This window comes from Oncorhynchus masou, chromosome 32 (genome assembly GCF_036934945.1).
Source record: "Oncorhynchus masou masou isolate Uvic2021 chromosome 32, UVic_Omas_1.1, whole genome shotgun sequence".
NCBI lineage: Eukaryota > Metazoa > Chordata > Actinopteri > Salmoniformes > Salmonidae > Oncorhynchus > Oncorhynchus masou.
In genome coordinates, this window is record NC_088243.1 from 53,606,162 (window position 1) to 53,627,079 (window position 20,918).

General features: G+C 40.6%; 1 protein-coding gene across 1 annotated transcript in view; it reads left to right on the forward strand.

Annotated features, from left to right (window-relative positions):
- Window positions 1-19,740, forward strand: part of LOC135526198 (5-hydroxytryptamine receptor 4-like) — a 143,997-nt gene extending 124,257 nt beyond the window's left edge. The window contains exon 7 of the mRNA XM_064954356.1: window positions 14,184-19,740. Within this exon, the coding sequence (XP_064810428.1) occupies window positions 14,184-14,274 (91 nt within the window). The 3' untranslated portion in view covers window positions 14,275-19,740. The remainder of the gene's footprint in view (window positions 1-14,183) is intronic.
- Window positions 19,741-20,918: the final 1,178 nt, after the last annotated feature.

Below are 20,918 nucleotides of genomic sequence, written 5' to 3' on the forward strand. Positions count from 1 at the left end.
TGCTTATTTAAGATGGTGAGGAAGGCACTTTTAAAGAATAACAAGGCATCCTCTACTGACGGGATGAGGTCAATATCCTTCCAGGATACCCGGGCCAGGTCGATTTGAAAGGCCTGCTCGCTGTGTTTTAGGGAGCGTTTGACAGTGATTAGGGGTGGTCGTTTGACTGCAGACACATTACGGATGCAGGCAATGAGGCAGTGATTGCTGAGATCTTGGTTGAAAAAAGCAGAGGTGTATTTGGAGGGCAAGTTAGTTAGGATGATATCTATGAGGGTGCCTGTGTTTAAGGATTTGGGGTTGTACCTGGTGGGTTCATTGATAATTTGTGTGAGATTGAGGGCATCAAGCTTAGATTGTAGGATGGCCGGGGTGATAAGCATGTCACAGTTTAGGTCACCAAGCAGCACGAGCTCTGAAGATAGATGGGGGGCAATCAATTCACATATGGTGTCCAGGGCACAGCTGGGGGCAGAGGGTGGTCTACAGTATGTGGCAACAGTGAGAGACTTGTTTCTGGAGAGATGAATTTTTAAAACTAGAAGTTAGAATTGTTTGGGTACAGACCTAGAGAGTAAGACAACTCTATTTGAGTCAATTGGAGGTGTACCTGTGGATGTATTTCAAGGCCTACCTTCAAACTCAGTGCCTCTTTACTTGACATCATGGGAAAATCAATAGAAATCATCCTAGACCTCAGAAAATAAATTGTAGACCTCCACAAGTCTGGTTCATCCTTGGGAGCAATTTCCGAATGCATGAAGGTACCACGTTCATCTGTATCAACAATAGTACGCAAGTATAAACACCATGGGACCACGCAGCCTTCATAATGCTCAGGAAGGAGACACGTTCTGTCTGCTAGAGATGAACGTACTTTGGTGCGAAAAGTGCAAATCAATCCCAGAACAAACAGCAAAGGACCTTGTGAAAGATGCTGGAGGAAACAGGTACAAAAGTATCTATATCCACAGTAAAACGAGTCCTACATCGACATAACCTGAAAGGCCGCTCAGCAAGGAAGAAGCCACTGCTCCAAAACCACCATAAAAAGCCAGACTACGGTTTGCAACTGCACATGGGGAAAAGATCGTACTCTTTGGAGATATGTCCTCTGGTCTGATGAAACAAAAATAAAACTGTTTGGCCATAATGACCATCGATACAGTATGTTTGGAGGAAAAAGGGGGACGCTTGCAAGCCGAAGAACACCATCCCAACCTTGAAGTACAGGGGTGGCAGCATCATATTGTGGGGCTCTTTGCTGCAGGAGGGACTGGTGCACTTCACAAAATAGATGGCATCATGAGGTTGGAAAATTATGTGGATATATTGAAGCAACATCTCAAGACATCAGTCAGGCAGTTAAAGCTTGGTCGCAAATGGCTCTTCCAAATGGACAATGACCCCAAGCATACTTCCAAAGTTGTGGCAAAATGGCTTAAGGATAACAAAGTCAAGGTAAGTCAAGTGGCCATCACAAAGCCCTGACCTCAATCCTATAGAACATGTTTTGGCAGACCTGAAAAAGCGTGTGCGAGCAAGGAGGTCTACAAATCTGACTTCGTTACACCAGCTCTGTCAGGAGGAATGGGCCATAATTCAAGCAACTTATTGTGGAATGTTTGACCCAAGTTAAACAATTTATAGGCAATGCTACCAAATACTAATTGAGTGTATGTAAACTTCTGACCCACTGGGAATGTGATGAAAGAAATAAAAGCTGAAATTAATCATTCTCTCCACTATTATTCTGACATTAGACATTCTTAAAATTAAGTGAACCTAACTGACCCAAGAGGGAATTTTTACTTGGATTAAATGTCAGGAATTGTGAAAAACTGCGTTTAAGTGTATTTGGCTAAGGTGTATGTAAACTTCCGACTTCAACTGTATATAAATAAGGTATTTCTTTTTTATACATTTAAAAAACTGTTTTCCCTTTGTCATTATAGAGTATTGTGTGTAGATTGATGAGGAAAAAAATACATGTAATCAATTTTAGAATAAGGCTGTAACATAACTAAATATGGAAATAGCCAAGGGGACTGAATGCTTTCCAAATGCACTGTATAGGCAACATGAATGCACCTGTGACATTTCATTAAAAAGTTGGCATATGAATTTAAAGAACACAAGTGCAAGGTTGACATTCAATGCATGCTCCCCTAGTTACAGAAAGGAGCATCAACCAATCAGTGAATAGCCTATCTGATGGTCACATTGTAGCGCTGTTGAGGAAAATCTACCACTGAAGTCAGAAGAAAGGGTCTCTCTCTCTCAAGGGGCTTTATTGGCATGGGAAACATATGTTTATATTGCCAAATAAAGTGAAATAGATCATAAACAAAAGTGAAATGAACAGTAAACATTACACTCACAATTGTTCCAAAAGAATAAAGACATGTCAAATGTAATATGTCTGTTTACAGTGTTGTAATGAGTAGTTAAAGTACAAAAGGGAAAATAAATCAACATAAATATAGGTTATATTTACAATGGTGTTTGTTCTTTACTGGTTGCCCTTTTCACGTCGCAACAGGTCCCAAATCTTGCTGCTGTGATTGCACACTGTGGTATTTCACCCAATATAAATGGGAGTTTATCAAAATGTATTTGTTTTTTAGTTCTTTGTGGGTGAAATCTGAGGGAAATATGTGTCTCTAATGTGGTCATTCATTTGACAGAAGGTTAGGAAGTGCAGCTCAGTTTCCACCTAATTTTGTGGGCAGTGTGCACATAGCCTGTCTTCCCTTGAGAGCCAGGTCTGCCTTCAGCAGCCTTTTTCAATAGCAAGGCCATGTTCACTGATTCTGTCCATAGTCAAAAATGTCCTTCATTTTCGGGTCAGTCAAAGTGGTCTGCCACTGTGTACTCTCTGTTTAGGGCCAAGTAGTATTCTCGTTAGCTCTTTTTTTGTATATTCTTTTCAATGTGTCAAGTAATTATCTTTTTGTTTTCACATTATTTGGTTGGGTCTAATTGTGTTGCTGTCCTGGGGCTCTGTGGGGTCTGTTTGTGAACAGAGCCCCAGGACCAGCTTGCTTAGAGGGCTCTTCTCCAGGTTTATTTTTCTGTAGATGATGGTTTTGTTATGGAAGGTTTGGGAATCGCTTTCTTTTAGGTGGTTGTATAATTTAATTATACTCTGCATGCATTATTGATGTTTTACATTGTACACGGGATATTTTTGCAGAATTCTGCATGCGGAGTCTCAATTTGGGGTTTGCCCCATTTTGTGAATTCTTGGTTGGTGAGCGGACATCAGTCCTCACAACCATAAAGGGCAATGGCTTCTATAAATTATTCAAGTATTTTTTGCCAGATCCTAATTGGCATGTTGAATTTTATGTTCCTTTTGATGGCATAGAAGGCCCTTCTTGCCTTGTTTCTCAGATCGTTCACAGCTTTGAGGAAGTTACCTGTGGCACCGATGTTTAGGCCGAGGTATGTATAGTTTTTTGTGTGCCCTAGGGGAAAGGTGTCTAGATGGAATTTGTATTTGTGGTCCTGGCAACTAGACCTTTTTTGGAACACCATTATTTTTTGTCTTACTGAGATTCACTGTCAGAGCCCAGGTCTGACAGTCTCGCTCTCTCTCACTCTCTCCCCGTCAGTGTTTCCACCTTAAACAATAGTTACATTTTTTGGGATTAACTCTGAACATATGATTTAAAGATGTTTGTTTTACACTGTCAGGGCATCACCTACATCTAAATATGAGGGTTTTCCTCTTCAAGTGGACTGTAGGAAATTCAGCAATCTGGGCTATGTTGCACACAGTCCAGCTGCAGGTTTCTTGGAGAGTCTGTTTATTTTAGAGTACTCCTTCCGTTTGTGTGGCTTCTGCTCTTTGTCATAGTGGTGTATTATAGTGTATAAATTATCATAAAAGCAACCATTGTGTCTTCAATATCAAATCAAAATTTATTTGTCACATACACATGGTTAGCAGATGTTAATGCGAGTGTAGCGAAATGCTTGTGCTTCTAGTTCCAAAAATGCAGTACTATCCAACGAGTAATCTAACCTAACAATTTCACAACAACTACCTTATACACACAAGTGTAAAGGAATGAATAAGAATATGTACATAAAAAATATAGGAATGAGTGATGGTATAGAACGACAGGCAAGATGCAGTGGATGGTATAGAGTACAGTATATACATATGTAGGGTATGTAAACATATGAAGTGGCATTGTTTAAAGTGGCTAGTGATACATTTATTACATACATTTTTCCATTATTAAAGTGGCTGGAGTTGAGTCAGTATGTTGACAGCAGCCACTCAATGGTAGTGATGGCTGTTTAACAGTCTGATGGCCTTGAGATAGAAGCTGTTTTTCAGTCTCTCTGTCCCTGCTTTGATGCACCTGTACTGACCTCGCCTTCTGGATGATAGCGGTGTGAACAGACAGTGGCTTGGGTGGTTGTTGTCCTTGATGATCTTTATGGCCTTTCTGTGACATCGGGTGGTGTAGGTGTCCTGGAGGGCAGGTAGTTTGCCCCCGGTAATGCGTTGTGCAGACCTCACTATCCTCTGGCGAGCATTACCGTTATGGGCGGAGCAGTTGCCGTTTCGGGCGGTGATACAGCCCGACAGGATCCTCTTGATTGTGCATCTGTGTTTTTGGTGACAAGGCAAATTTCTTCACTCTCCTTAGGTTGAAGACGTGCTGCTGCGCCTTCTTCACCACGCTGTCTGTGTGGGTGGACCATTTCAGTTTGTCCATGATGTATACGCCGAGGAACTTAACTTTCCACCCTCTCCACTACTGTCCCGTCGATGTGGATAGGGGGCTGCTCCCTCTGCTGTTTCCTGAAGTCCACGATCATCTCCTTTGTTTTGTTGACATTGAGTGTGAGGTTATTTTCCTGACACCACACTCCGAGGGCCCTCAACTCCTCCCTATAGGCCGTCTCGTCGTTGTTGGTAATCAAGCCTGCCACTGTAGTGTCATCTGCAAACTTGATGATTGAGTTGGAGATGTGTATGGCCACGCAGTCGTGGGTGAACAGAGTACAGGAGAGGGCTCCAGTGTTGAGGATCAGCAGGGTGGAGATGTTGTTACCTCCCCTCACCAGGGCGGCCCATCAGGAAGTCTAGGACCCAGTTGCACAGGGCGGGGTCGAGACCCAGGGTCTCGAGCTTGATGACGAGTTTGGAGGGTACTATGGTGTTAAATGCTGAGCTGTAGTCAATGAACAGAATTCTCACATAGGTATTCCTCTTGTCCAGATGGGTTAGGGAAGTGTGATTGCGTCGTCTGTGGACCTATTGGGCAGTTAACAAATTTGAGTGGGTCTAGGGTGTCAGGTAGGGTGGAGGTGATATGGTCCTTGACTAGTCTCTCAAAGCACTTCATGGTGACAGAAGTGAATGCTACAGGGCGGTAGTCATTTAGCTCAGTTACGTTAGCTTTCTTGGGAACAGGAACAATGGTGGCCCTCTTGAAGCATGTGGGGACAGCAGACTGGGATAAGTATTGATTGAATATGCTCTGAGGACACGCCTGGGGATGCCGTCTGGGCCTGCAGCGTTGCGAGGATTAACACGTTTAAATGTTTTGCTCACGTTGGCTGCAGTGAAGGAGAGCCCGCAGGGTTTGGTTGTGGTCAGTGGCACTATATTGTCCTCAAAGCGAGCAAAGAAGTGAAATGTGAAGAGTTTTTAAAGTCACTTTTGTATGAATTAGTCAATGAAACACCACATCTCTAACCATTACGTGTGTGGTGCAGCACAGTCCTGAATTATAAAAGCTTATGCTCTCCTGTTGGAAATGAGCAGGTAAACACTAGCTGATATTTTTTTTTAGTTTTCCGCCCATTGAAATATGTAATGTCATCTTGGGATATTGTCTGCCAGCAGCTAGCTACAATTATACATGAACAGCAGTCTGGTCTCACCTGAGTCAACGCTCTTCACCCTACTGTATTCCCCTGGCTGCTCTGGCTGTAAGGCACACAGACTGTGATTTTTTAAAATAATTTAAATGTAATCTTTTATTTAACTAGGCAAGTCAGTTAAGAACTAATTCTTATTTTCAATGACGGCCTACCCCGGCCAAACCCGTACGACACTGTGCCAATTGTGCGATGCCTTATGGGGCTCCCAATCATGGCCAGATGTGATCCAGCCTGGATTTGAACCAGGGACTGTAGAGACACCTCTTGCACTCAGATGCAGTGCCTTAGACTGCTGCACCACTCGGGAGCCTAAATTATGGGAATGTTCTCAAAGAAAATGCAATATTATTTTTCTCCCATCGGAAAGCGGGGTTAGGACCCCCTTTAGTGCAGTCCTCACCTAATCTATGGCCATAGAACTTCAGGTGTTGGGGCCGGCCTCTGAAAGTATTGCAAGATTTTTTAAATCTGGTTTATGTGAAGACAAAAAGGCATCAGACTTATACATTTACAGCACACTCCTCTCCACAACACATGTTTAAAAACATATTCACACACAAAGGTTTACTCTGTCTTATTCTCATTACTCAACACTCTCTCTCTGTCGAACACACACAGACACACACACCTTGCGCACACACACACACATAACCACACAAACATCTGAATTGCAAGGTAAACAGACTTTTCCTCTCCCAGGGGACTCATAGGTATGTTTCTTATTTTTGCTCTCTCCATATTGGCTCCTCATTCCAGTCAAAGAAACAATCAGGTCAGGAATGCTCTACCACTGCAACAGCAACCGTCACTCAACTAGAGGTAATCAAACTATCTTTGTTCCATGTAGAGTTTCAGCATGTTGATGTTATTATCTTAAAACAGACACAACATTCCTCCAACTACCACAGCTTGCTCCCCTGTGTGTTAGCTAGCCTGGACACCCACAGCTGCCTGCTGGAATTTGGTGCCTGTCTGGCCCCTGCCCTGATTGTGTGTGTGTGTTTCTAACCATCCAGGGAGCTGTACATATTCTGGACCCCTCACTGAAAGATCAATCACACTGCTTGGCTTCTCTCTGTGGTCCTGCCAGTCTTGCACTGGGCCCTGTTTGGAGTTCCATGTCCATATCCAGATTAGCTAATGGGCATTCTGTATGATGGAACTCCATGTATATATCCAGACTAGCATATGGGCATTCTGTAAAATGGAGCTCCATGTCTATATCCAGATTAGCTAATGGGCATTCTGTATGATGGAACTCCATGTATATATCCAGACTAGCATATGGGCATTCTGTAAAATATCCAGATTAGATTATATGGGTATTCTGTATGGAGCTCCATGGAACTAATCATTCTGTATGATGGTCATGTATATATCCAGACTAGCATATGGGCATTCTGTATGATGGAACTCCATGTATATATCCAGACTAGCATATGGGCATTCTGTATGATGGAACTCCATGTATATATCCAGACTAGCATATGGGCATTCTGTATGATGGAACTCCATGTATATATCCAGACTAGCATATGGGCATTCTGTATGATGGAACTCCATGTATATATCCAGACTAGCATATGGGCATTCTGTATGATGGAACTCCATGTATATATCCAGACTAGCATATGGGCATTCTGTAAAATGGAGCTCCATGTCTATATCCAGATTAGCATATGGGTATTCTGTAAAATGGAGCTCCATGTCTATATCCAGATTAGCATATGGGTATTCTGTAAAATGGAGCTCCATGTCTGTATCCAGATTAGCATATGGGCATTCTCTATGGTGCCATGTCTCATTTAAGGCTCCCTTCAAAAATACATTTCTATATTAATGAATTTCTTATGTAAATGAGGTTCCTATGTTAATGCGACTTTGCATAAATAAATACTGGTATCGTTCAATAAAGACTTCTGGGGCGCCCCCCTGCTGGCGTGCCTGTCCCTCTTCTGGAGAAAGACAGGTGGAACGTGAGCCCCAGCGTAATGAAGGGAGGCCCCTCCTGCTGTGTCCCGATGCCCTCCCTGTGCCCTGTGTCATGTAAAAATCTTCCCAGCGTGAAATAGTTCCCAATCGTTCTGATTGTGTTGTGATTGTGACATCATGTTGTAAAGATTTTCACAGCGTGAAAATGTTCCCAGTCAATAATTTGCACGTGCGTCTGTGTGGATGGCTGAGCTCGTGCAGATGTTTCTCTCACACCCCCTCACCCTTGATTTGGCTAGCTAACTAGCATAATTAGCTATAAACTGGTAAAGATGGCATCTTCTCAGAGGTGTGCAGTTTTAACTTGTTAACTAACTAATTAACTAAAAAACATATATGCACTGGCAATCGAAAACGTAGCACCCAAGTCTTTGCAATTGCAAAAAATCTCTCCTCACATCAACCCTCAGCACTTTGACACATAAGTCCGGGAATTTATATGCTGACCTTACGCCTCAACGAGCTTCTGATTAGTCAGAATCAATACTCCTGGCCATAATTTGATTTGCAGATGTGTGAAGCAAATGTGCATGCAGACAGAACAGTTTTTTGAGGTTGAGGGAGGGTGAGAGGGAAACATCTGCATGAGCTCGGACTGCATGATCATCTGCATGATCCACAAAAAATGATGCAATTATTGAACTGAGAACATTTACATTTTAGAACACAATCAGAACGATCAGAACTATTTCACGCTGGGAAGCTTTTTACGTGGGAAGCTTTTTATGTGAACCAGAACATGTTGGAGTAGATTAGTTTGTAATAGATTCCATCTCCTCCTCCAAAAGAAGGTTGGAATTGCAGAATTGCCTATTACCAAGAGGAGCTGGGTTTTGCTTCCCTATTTAATTCCAAACAGCTCAGTAAGGAAGCTTTTAGCCCTGCTCCTCTGCCATAGATTGTGCTCCTTAGCAGGCTGAAATGGAAAAACATTTATTCTTCGCTCTGACGTCGCCCAGATAAACAAACTGGAAAACATGTTATTATCTAATTAGTTAGATTCTCAGCCCCGCTCTCTGATTCATTTAATTTCACTATTTATATTTTCAAACTGATGCCCAACTGTTTAGTCATTCTCTGAACAAAGTTGTTCAGACAAAATTTGTTAGAATGAGCACATGTATTTATTCTCCAAGACCAAAGTTGAAAAGTTTAAGCCTCACAATAAATGATGGTGTTCACTTTGAATTACCATCCTCTACCAGAGTAGCTGCACATGTATACAGTAATTCTTGTTGTAGTTACATTATGGAGTTTGTTGAACTCTCAGAGGCAGCACTGTGTCTAACCCACAGTGAAGCATATGGCACAGATCAAACACTTGACTGCTGTAGCCACAGCTGAGTGGCTGTTATGCTGTGGTCAGTGGTAATGAGCCATTAATACCAATGAGATGAGACCTGGGCTCATATCCACAAAGCGTCTCAGAGTAAGAGTGCTGATCTAGGATCAGTTTTGCCTTTTAGATACTAATGAATAAGATTATATTGACAGATCCTAGATCAGCACTCCTACTGTTCTCTCGAATACTTCCTTGATCATCCACCACCAGTTTACTGTATATACAGGACAGGTGACAAAAGGCAGATATTTGTTCCTATTTCTAAACTTGCCCAAGTAACAGTTTTGGATTCAGGAAGCCTACATTGTTTGTGACTTCTAATTCTTAAGAGGCTAAGCCGTTGGTACTTCAGGAAATAAACACTTAGGAAATATACAAAAGTTTTAGAACACCTACTAATTCAAGGGTTTTTCTTTATTTTTACTATTTTCTACATTGTAGAATAATAGTGAAGACATCAAAACTATGAAATAACACGTATGGAATCATGTAATAACCAAAAAAGTGTTAAACAAATCAGTGGTATTTTATATTTGAGATTCTTCAAATAGCCACCCTTTGCCTTTGACAGCTTTGCACACACTTGACATTCTCTCAAGCAGCTTCATGAGGTAATGCAATGCATTTCAATTAACATGTGTTAATTGAAATGGGGGGGGGGGGGTAAAGACGAAGTCCATATTATGTTAAGAACAGCTCAAATAAGCAAGGAGAACTTTACTTTAAGACATGGTCAGTCAATAAGGAAACTGGCTCTCATGAGGACTGCCGCTGGAATGGAAGACCCAGAGTTACCTGTGCTGCAGAAGATAAGTTCATTAGAGTTACCAGCCTCAGAAATTGGAGACCAAATAAATGCTTCACCGGTGTTCAAGTAACAGACACATCTCAACATCAACTGTTCAGAGGAGACTGTGTGAATCAGGCCTTCATGGTTGAATTTCTGCAATGAAACCACTACTAAAGGACACTAATAAGAAGAGACTTGCTTGGGACAAGAAACACGAGCAATGGACACTATACCGGTGGAAATTTGTCATTTGGTCTGAAGTCCAAATTGGAGATTTTTGGTTCCAACCGCCTTGTCTTTGTGAGATGCGTGTGAGTGAACAGATGATCTCAGCATGTGTATTTCCCACCGTAAAGCATGGAGGAGGAGGAGATGTTATGGTGTGGGGGTGCTTTGCTAGTGACACTGTGATTTATTAAGAATTCAAGGCACACTTAACCAGCATGGCTACCACAGCATTTTGCACTGATACACCATTCCATCTGGTTTAGGCTTAGACTATAATTTGGTTTTTCAACAGGACAATGACCCAACACACCTCCAGGCTGTGTAAGTTTTATTTAACCATGAAGGAGTGTGATGGAGTGCTGCATGAGATGACCTGGCCTCCACAATCACCCGACCTCAACCAAATTGAGATGGTTTCGGATGAGTCGGACCGCAGAGTGAAGGAAAAGCAGCCAACAAGTGCTCAGCATATGTGGGAAGTCCTTCAAGACTGTTGGAAAAGCATTCCAGGTGTAGCTGGTTGAGAGAATGCCAAGAGTGTGCAAAGCTGTCATCAAAGCAAAGGGTGGCTATTTGAAGAATCTCAAATATAATATATATTTTGATTTGTTTAACACCTTTTTGGCTACTACATGATTCCATATGTGTTATTTCGTAGTTTTGATGTCTTCACTATTATTTTACAAAGTAGAACATAATAAAAATAAAGAAAAACCCTTGAATGAGTAGGTGTTCTAAAACTTTTGACCGGTAGTGTAAATATATATTTTTTGACACATATTTAACCCTTTTTTTGGGATAGGCACAAAACTACCTTCATACTTCCATAGATCTTTTAAACTAGTACTGGTTACGTTCAGACGAGTCCCGTGGCACTTGTGGGGGCCGTAGAGCAAAACGGAGAACACCGTCGTGCTTGTGAAAATCTTCCATTTTCCATTAGTTTGTAGCCTAAACGGTTTGCATGCGACAAACAGAAGTCGGCACATCAACGGTACCAACTTCAGACGAGTCCCGTTGGGGTTGTAGAGAAAATCTGACAACACCTGTTCTGTTCCTGAGAGTCTCATATTGCCACAGTGGTCATGTTAGTTTTTTTTAGGCCAAACCTTTCTAACTGGACGGTTTGGCCTACCATTCAGACGCTACAGAGTTTTTCGTGAGAAGACCGATTTTCGGAATGTAGTTCGGCCACCTTCAACCGCAGACGCAGAAGGCTGCCATGGGCGGATGTGGTGGATTGAGACGCAGCATATGTAAAAAATGTTTTTACAAAAATTGATCTTTCTCCTACAATTTCCATCAAAATCCGTCTGTTTAAGCTGTAGCTTTCTGTGTTTTTGTTGTTGCATGGGGTGTGTCTCAATCCACTGCATCCGCCGATGGCAGAACTAAAGCGGTGTTTGTCAGACCATGAGACATCCTGAAAATCGGTCTTCTCACAAACCCCTCTGTGGAAAGACGAGACTCTCATGAACACAATGGTGTTCTCCGTTTTTGCTCTCCCACCCGACAAGCCTCATGGGACTAATGAGCACTTTGTGGAAAGGTGAATCTGTTACGAACATGTACAGTACATGTCGGTTGTTTTGCTCTAACAAGACTCGTCTCAAGGTCACCAGTAAAAAAAGAAAATGTATGGAAGTATATATGGAGAAAGAAAAAAATAGTTTCCGGATCTTTCTTATATCTCTCAGCTATAGAACAGACACTTCAGAACAAACTTTCTTTTGATTTTTTTTTTTTGGGGGGGGGGGGGGGAAATCTGTTTCATTTAGTGAATTTGTTATTCAGTGAGTTATGGGCTAATAGCAGTAATGCCAAATTCAATGTTTCATCAAATATTTTTTAAATATATTTTTTGATACCTTAAGTGGTCTTAAAATGTTTCATCGAACAATTAAATGATCCTTGGTATGACCATCTGAAATCAATTCCATATGTTATCTTAGTAGAACCCCTACCCCGGCTTTGACAGGGCTTAGACTCTAGAGGGTTTTAAACTGACAGATTCTGATGGGATTTTTTATTTATTAAGTTAATTAGATTAACGCACCGTCACTAGACTCTAGGGGGTTTAAAGCAAAACTGTTTATATGAACCGTAAGACAAGCTCTCTAAAAGGTTTGGATGGATTACATTAAAATGTCAGCGGTTAAGCGTTAATAAAGTCTGGATGAGATTCAGAGAGAGGGCAGCAGAGAATGGGTGGTGGCCATGCCAGTCAAGAGGGTGCTCTGGCCTACTGTATATGTTGCTGCTATCCCTTAGTACAGAGCTCAGGAGCTGCTATAGGGATACAGAGAAAGAGAGGAGATGGACTCATCTGCCCCTCCATCACTGCAATTACTGCATCATAATGTACTATACCTAAGTCATGTGTTTCCAGGGCATTTTATCCATTAGGAGCAGTGTCACCATCTTCCTTTCAGTCTGTGGTTCTCTCTGTGGGTAATTGGTATCACTATATCAGTTGTACCACCACAAGCAAGACATTTAGGGTTAAACACTGCAATGTGGTAGCAATTTTGGGTTCTGCTCCATTGGAAAGCTCGAGCACATTTCCTTAAATCCCGGAACATTAGACAGTTTTGAGGTTGTTTTTTTTAAGTACATTTCACAGCCAATTTCTAAGCAGGAATTGCCTTTGGTTTGGTTGTTTATGAAAACAGACCCTAATGGTTTTAGGATGGCTTCCACCTCTCAAACAGAGACAATGAGTCAATATGACAGTGAATTGTTTGATACACTTCAACGTAAGCGATTTACTCCAGAGAAATCACTCATGATATGGTTTCCAAATGGTGTTTCTTTCTCACCTGTTTGATGATTGGCTTTCTTGCACATGGGAAATGTAATTTAGTTAGCGTGATTATTTTATGCAATGAGTTTTGCCATATTCATATGTCTCAATTTCCCTTGAAAGTGTGTTTTAGATTTGGAGTGAATGAATAATCACGTTACAGTCAATGTGACCGTTTTGTACTTTATAGGGCGCTCATTCCAACTTCTGATTATATGTCCTTTGATTATATGATCAGTGCAAAGTGTCACAGAGGTTGAAGAAATACGAAACTGTTGATCATATCGCTGACTCATTTGAGAGTTGGCGAAGTAATGTTTTACTGTGTCAGGAGAAATAAGTATTAAGAAAACATCTGTGGCCCTAAACTCAAAGTTCAAATCATGACTTGCGTCTAAAATGTGCAGCCGGATGGTTTTCACTCGCCGTTCTGTGTCGTCAACATGACACAATTTCAGCCATCCATTAAAGGAAAAAGGTCTGCCTTTTTGGTGTATCTTCAAGTTCTCATGATGCCAGATGGTGAAAGGGATAGTCATCTCAAGTAGGAGTAATGTAGACTTGGCACTGGCTTGGCTCAGCCTCCTATCCCACTTTTCTATGTTGGATAGTATGATTTGTGGGGCATAATTTGTATAGTGGATCTGAATATTGTCATTTAAAGCATGCTGACAACATTGTAGGTTTATCACTAATCCTGATTTATCATGACCCTTAGAGTGAACCAGTTAAGGTTTCACTGAAGTTCCACTCCTTTATTGCCAACAACAACCCCAGAAAAGAGAAAGTCAGGCTCACCTCCGCAGAGCCAACCCCAATTTACTGTAATCCCAGAGCTTCACATTAACCAGACTGCTTGAATCAGGCAGGAGTGCTGCTCGCTTCATGTGGTTTTAAGTTACTTAACAATACCTCTCTCATTTTAAGGGTAGGCTACAAGTTCAACAAAACGGTGAGTCCTGTGTAAAATCTATTGTTCTGTTCATTCTGTGAAATGTTTGTTTTAGGAGTTCATCATCAAAAAGTATTGATGCATCTCGGGATATTAAAGTTAATTGAATGATTACTCAATGTCAGTTTGAAATTAAATGTTACATTCTGTGTTTGTATAATTTCAGGTATGCTGCCCTGCACAACGGAAACCATCTTGAAAAGGAAAAGCAGTCGTTGCAAAAAGAGGACACGGAGTCGCCGGAGTCCTGCTTCTGACAACCACAGACAGTCAGACAGGCACTACCCTGTGCAATCTGAGACAGGGACTGGGCCAGAACCAGCCCTAGAGGGAGTCATTCTAAGGCAGCCTCTCCCACTGAGACCGCCAAACCAACAACATGTTTGGACTGAATTCTTAGTAGCGGGATCGATTATGGACTGTGGAATACTTTAAGGTGAATAATGTTGCCAAAGCTATTTGATATTAACTTTGTTTTAAGATATGTCGTTTCATATTTCTTTTGCTTAGAAAAGGAAGAAAAACACTCAATCTTTCTGATCCACTATAGCTAGCTCTGTTAGTTAACGGATGTTCCAGTAATGCTTAGTGTTATCTGTCACCAATATAAACATTTCAATAAGCTTTATTGATCTAAGGAGGTGCGATTTCACACAGGCACAGAGGGCTCATAACCCCTTCATTTCGAATTAAGTATTAACTTGAAAATGTTCTCATTTTATTCAACTTCAGGTCTCTTATCTCTCTCTGTCATTGGTGCCCTATACTCAATCACTATCAGCCTAGATCCCATAACTTTCCTTTCATGCTTTGCATAATCTTCAAAAGCTGAAAGTGATCAAGTATTTTAGCACACCCACGGTATAGTATGGTATGTGATGAAATAATTCAGCCCCCGAAGTGCATTATTAGCTACTACACTTTATAAATGATCCCTTCTCTCTCATGACTCCTCTCTCAGATGTCGACAAAGATGGACCATGCAATAAGATGGACGTGTTTTTAAAGATTATGGTTGCTGAAGCAATTTAATCTTGGTCACAGTATTTTGCCTCCTACTGATTGTGTGTTGTCTACTACAGTACGTGCATACTACGTACAGTATGTGGGTGCATGCTTGAGATCATGTCCTATACTTCATGAAGGGCCCCTCTCAACACCACGTGTTCAGTCTAGTCCACAGCAACATCCCATTTCTTATGCATTACGAACAGTAGTCCGAAAACATTTGCTCGAGTTTACTACAATTTTCCGGCATTTTGTATTCATGAACAATCCAAGGTATCCCTTGAAATGTATATTTACCTGCACCTGAAATGTGAACATTGACTTTCTTTTCCTGTGCCATTCCAAAGCAAACCATTCCACTTGCTGAATCCTTCAGTAGGCTACCAATGATGACTAGCTCGTTTTAAAGGCAATCGCCACCAAAGCCAGCATTTCATTTTCAATGAGGCACCAAATAGAGGCTCAATGGTTCAGTTAATAACATTCTGTCCAAAACACTGGGAATATTTCCTTTCAGAAAACAATGCAAAGAGATCATACATAGTCATATACAGCAGGATGTAAAGAATACCAACTGCATTTCCCCCATAAATTCATCTGTTAAACACACATTCAAGCGAAGTCTCCCAGCAACTTAAAAAAAATGACCCTGTTGGTTGAACTTCCTGATGAAATGTCCAATCTTAAAGGGGCAGTGCAGTCAAAAACATTATTTACCATTTTTTGTATATTTCCAGACTATCAGGTCAAAATTACACCCTAAAATTGTGAAAATTATGAAAATGCCCTTTAAGTGTAAGCTTTTTGAAGTAAAACCAGCAGACACTATGCCCTCCATGGAATGAGTTTGACACCCCTACCATAGAGTCTAGACCAGAGTTTCCCAACCCTCTCCTCAGATGTTTCACATTTGAGTTTTAACCCTAAACTACCACATCTGATTCAATGAGGCAAAGGTGTGAGGATTAGTTGACTAATTGAATCAGGTGTGCCAGTTTAGAGTGAAAACAAAAATGTGAGAGGGTTGGGAAACCCTGGTCTAGATGATCCAATCAGATGTGTCAGTACATCCACATGATCAGTCTGAGCATTTCAATTGCAAAAGAAGGCTCAGGGAAATAAATGATAGACAAATATATTTTGATTTACTACCATGAAATAAACACTCAGTGATTTATTAGACACTGGGTGATGATTTAAAAAAAATCAAATGAACAAGACTGCATGAGGCTTTAATAGAAAGCCCAGCAGATGATCCTGTTTTTATAATGTACATGTTGATACATAAATATCAGAATGACCATTTAAGTTGTCTCTGAGTGGGGTGTTTGGGGCAAGGTTGAGTGTGTTACGCAGTGTCCAGTAGCATTAAGCCATAAGTCATTACATCCATCCTGTCTTCCTCCTTACAAAACCAAAATGTCAGTCATTCCCTCCTTCCCTCCTGTCCTTGGACTCAATTTTTCCCATGAAGATTTTTGAAGTGGATTTAACAAGTGACATCAATAAGGGATCATCACCTTCACCTGGATTCACCTGGTCAGTCTGTCATGGAAAGAGCAGGTGTCAATAATGTTTTGTACACCCAGTGTAGACAGAGCCTTTACAGTGCTATGCCCTTCTGGAACAGATTTTAAACCAATGTTTGTTTTTTTCATGCTCCTTAAAAAAAGCTATTTATCTCAGACTGTGACCTCTTCATAATTGAAGTACTAGCACTTTAGTAATATATAGATAATGATGTAAAAAAGTATTTTCATCAGTTGATCGTCCACGACCAATTTTATAAACAAAGGTATTTTGATCACTTAAATTATTTACTTTCCTTTTCATTCATCCTGAAGATTTTATTTTGTATTGTATTTTTGATGATACATTCAGAAAGGTCTGTAGTGCATTGTTTTGGATACAAAGGTAAATGCCACGTGTACAATCCATGAAGACCCATTCTAATTATATAATAATCAAAATAGTCTCAATTTGTTCCCTTTGTGAGTGGGACTTTACTTGCTTACAGTGCAAACAATGCAACATAATGTTTGTCCATGAACAATCGTAAAATTGAATTTGTATATCTTTCTTTGTTTGTGTTTCCTTTTTCAGGAATTTAATTCAGCCAATTAAGAAGAGGATATATGCATTATACTTCCAGCATAATTAAGGCTTATATTTCTGGGATTTTAAAGTGTACATAGATGCAAAAAGTGGGATATGAGTCTGTCTCTTCAGTGAGCTTGAACAAAGCAATTATAATGGCTTTATATTCTTCATTCCAGTAGCTCTGCTGGCCTATCCTTCCAGCAAAGTATAATGATAAAGCCTGAACTTGTAAGCCACCATATACTACAGTACATGTGTGTATGCATAGTCACATACAGCTGTTTGTTTATGTTCATAAACCTTGTACATCACAACATTTTATTGCTAGTTTTCAATTGACGTGGCCAGCATAAGAATTTCACCCAGACTCCAAAGGAGGGGGTTACCCTTCATGTTTTGTTTGTGATAATAGATGTGCTGCGTATATAATCCCCCGGGCCTGGCAGTTTCCATGACACCTAGAATATACATCTCTGTGATCAACATGTATGGCACATTATGTGTTGGTGGTTGAAAGTCCAGAATTAGAACACAACCTGTGGAGATTTAAGAGGAAAACCACCTGCGGTAATTACATCACTTTCATCATGTACTTTAGTTACACCCCTGAGGTAGATTTGAAAGGAGAACCGTCAACTACCTAATTTTATACTGTATAGTCAGATACCAGTTACACAATATGCAGCCTAATTATTTATCAGACGTTTTAAAAACAGACGTGATACTAGGAATGGTACAGTAATACATTGTACTTTCCCTGTGAATAGTCCTGTAGGACCTCCTTTAGTCCTTGTTGAATTACATTCACGTAGATTTGGGACAATCAACCAAAAATGATCGACACCGACCCAATTGATCACATTTTGCAGGCATTTCGTCCATTAGGATAAGTAGCCTATACTAGAGAAATGTGAAGTTTGAAATGAGTTTGCTAATATGGGTGATTGTTACTGGAACCTTTGATGGCTACAACCATCAAACTAGTAGTAATAGTTTAAAGCTGGGATCCCCAACCTTTTCTAGCATGAGAGCTACATAAAAAAAAAAAATGTATTATGTCACCAGTTACACAATAAATTATTGGTTTCAAATAGACACATTATCATTTTCTCATCTCACCTGCAGCTCTTCCTTGGGTCCTTAGTGTACAAGAGAAAGTAGTTCCTTATGTTTTTTGTCAATATACCTGGTAAAATAATGGTTAATAAACTACTCTAAGCGGGGCCTTTAATCTTATTTTTTTTCACAAAAATTCTGTTTTAGATTTTCCTAAATTACATTGCTTTATTTTTCACTTTTAAAATTCCTATTGTTTATAGAGAAACAACATTGGATGTTCTGAGTCCATGTCAATGCTTAAATCACATAAGACTTTCTTTTTTTTTTAGGTGTGGAAGAAATTTAGATTTTTTATTGTAATTCCTCTTTAATTGAGCACCTGGTGACTGAGGAATGTGCCGATCTAATGTGCAGGTCTAAAAATGGTTCTGTACTGCTGCTTCTCAATTCATGACAAAGTATATCATACAAATTACAGTTTATACTTACTTATGATATACTTCTGCCAGGTAAGCCAGCTTTGCGGTTAACATTTAATTGAGAATGTTTTGGAGGAAGTTGTATATAGCATACTTCAGAATTGTTTGAAAAACTACTCATAGTTGGGCTTCGCGTGATCGACCTGTTGGAGACCCCTGGTTTAAAAAAAGATGTGGTAAAGTTTAAGGTAATGTCATGAACGTATCATTCTATTTAACATTATCCCACAAATTCTGGCAATTTATCATGATCTGGATTTATTCTCCATATCGCCCAGCTCTACATGCATGTACGTAAAGGTTAAGGCGATGATTAATTAAATGCTTCACCTGTTCATTAGTGATCAGAACCACAGGCATCTGTCCCCGTGGTGTGTTCCCCAGCCTCTGCATGTTGAGAACATCTCAGAGAGGCTGAACTCTGAGTTGGGCCGTATCCACAAAGCGTCTCAGAGAAGGAGTGCTGAGCTAGGATCTGTCTATACAATCTTATTCGCTATGAACTAAAATGCTAAAATGATCTTAGATCAGCACTCCTACCCGGAGATGGATACGGACCCAGTTGTCTAGAGACAGAGGCAAGGGACTGCATCTGGCGTAGAGCCACAATGTAATATACAGATCAAGTCAATTGTAACCTACATAACTCATCTGGGGAGATATTGGGCAATGAGGAAGAATAAAATGAAATATGCCGTTTCAACAAACCAAAGTTTGTTGCAGCAAATGTCATACCTCCAAACATACACAAATGTTGCTACTTTTACAACTCAACACAGTATTGCATTTTTCAGTTTGTTCAGATATAACCAATGTCTGAGAAAGAGTTGTATCTCAAAGCCATACATTCCCTTTAGTTTTGGATGCTTTGGCGCAATCGTTTTTCAGTTTCAGTTGGTCCCCAACATGTCGTCACCATGCCTTCACCCTAGGAACCTCCTCCAACCTTCCCCTCTCACTCTTTGGGTGCCACCTCTGAAGGCTGCCCTGAAGGCAGTGAAAGCTCACAGCATGAATGTGTTGTACAGTAAATCTCCCAACAGTGTTGTTGAAGAATAAACTTTTGTATTAAAACTCCTCAATGTTTATTTTGATGGAACACAGATGAGTCACTATTTTCATGAACTTCCTCTCTGTCAGTGGGCCAGAACGTGTATGACTTTGTCTGTTGGTAGGTGAGAGCTCTAATAAATAAATGATGATTTAAGACGGAGAGATGTCATTAATCCCTGGCGTCAAGTTTCTTTTAGGCATCACCTGGTTTCAATAGGGAGCATGCTAGTAATTTAGATGACAGATAATAGTATCATTCAACCACTCCATAGAGCATTAGTTGTTTATTCCAAATGGAATGCATTCGCAGTATTTTTCTCTTCAAACAGAATGAGTGAGGGAGTGGAGTGTTCATTGGCTGCCTAGCTTGTTATATAATCGTGAATAAAGAGGGTCACTCCGGTAGGTAACCTTTACCCTTTTTACCATAGGCAATGGCCTTCTGTTCCAGTCCCGTAGCACAGTTAGAATACAGCCTAATGATTCAGACAGCAGGAGATCATTTCTCCTTTAGCCAATAAGCTGTGTGCGTCACTCCCAACCTCTCCTCTGGTTTATCTACAGTGCACAGGGACTGCATCAGACAGAGAGTCTTTAGAATAAACATACTACATGTACCAGGTAAAATCAAGCTTATCTGTGTGTAAATCTTACGTTTTTTAATGGTCCCATGGGTTTATAATTATGCTAACCATGTCAGCATAATGTCACAATGTCTCCTAAGGTGTACAGTAAGCCTAACGTTGAACATATCACAGAGGTCCACGAACATGCTGGGTTGTTGCTGCTGTCATTTTGGCCCCAAAACTGTGGACCATATGGCTCAGCTTGGTTACTGACAGACTTTTGACAGACATAACACACATCCTGATTCCCAGACAGACCTAAGTATGACAGACAGACATGAGCCTCATTACACAATGGCATGTTTCAATCGGATGGAAACCCTTTACAGAATCACAATATCCTGCAGCTGTCAAAGCAAGTTTTCCATAACAGGCTTAACAGATGGACTTGCCACATTGGGGTTTCATCTCTCCGTTTAGGATTACGGTAGGCTATGTGCCTGACACACAAAGTAGTCCCCTTCTTTCGTCCTCTGCTTCTTGACTTTAAAATACATTTACTGTGTATCCTCACACTCAATGCGCACGCGCATGCACGGACACACACACACGTGCACACACACACATTGTGCCATG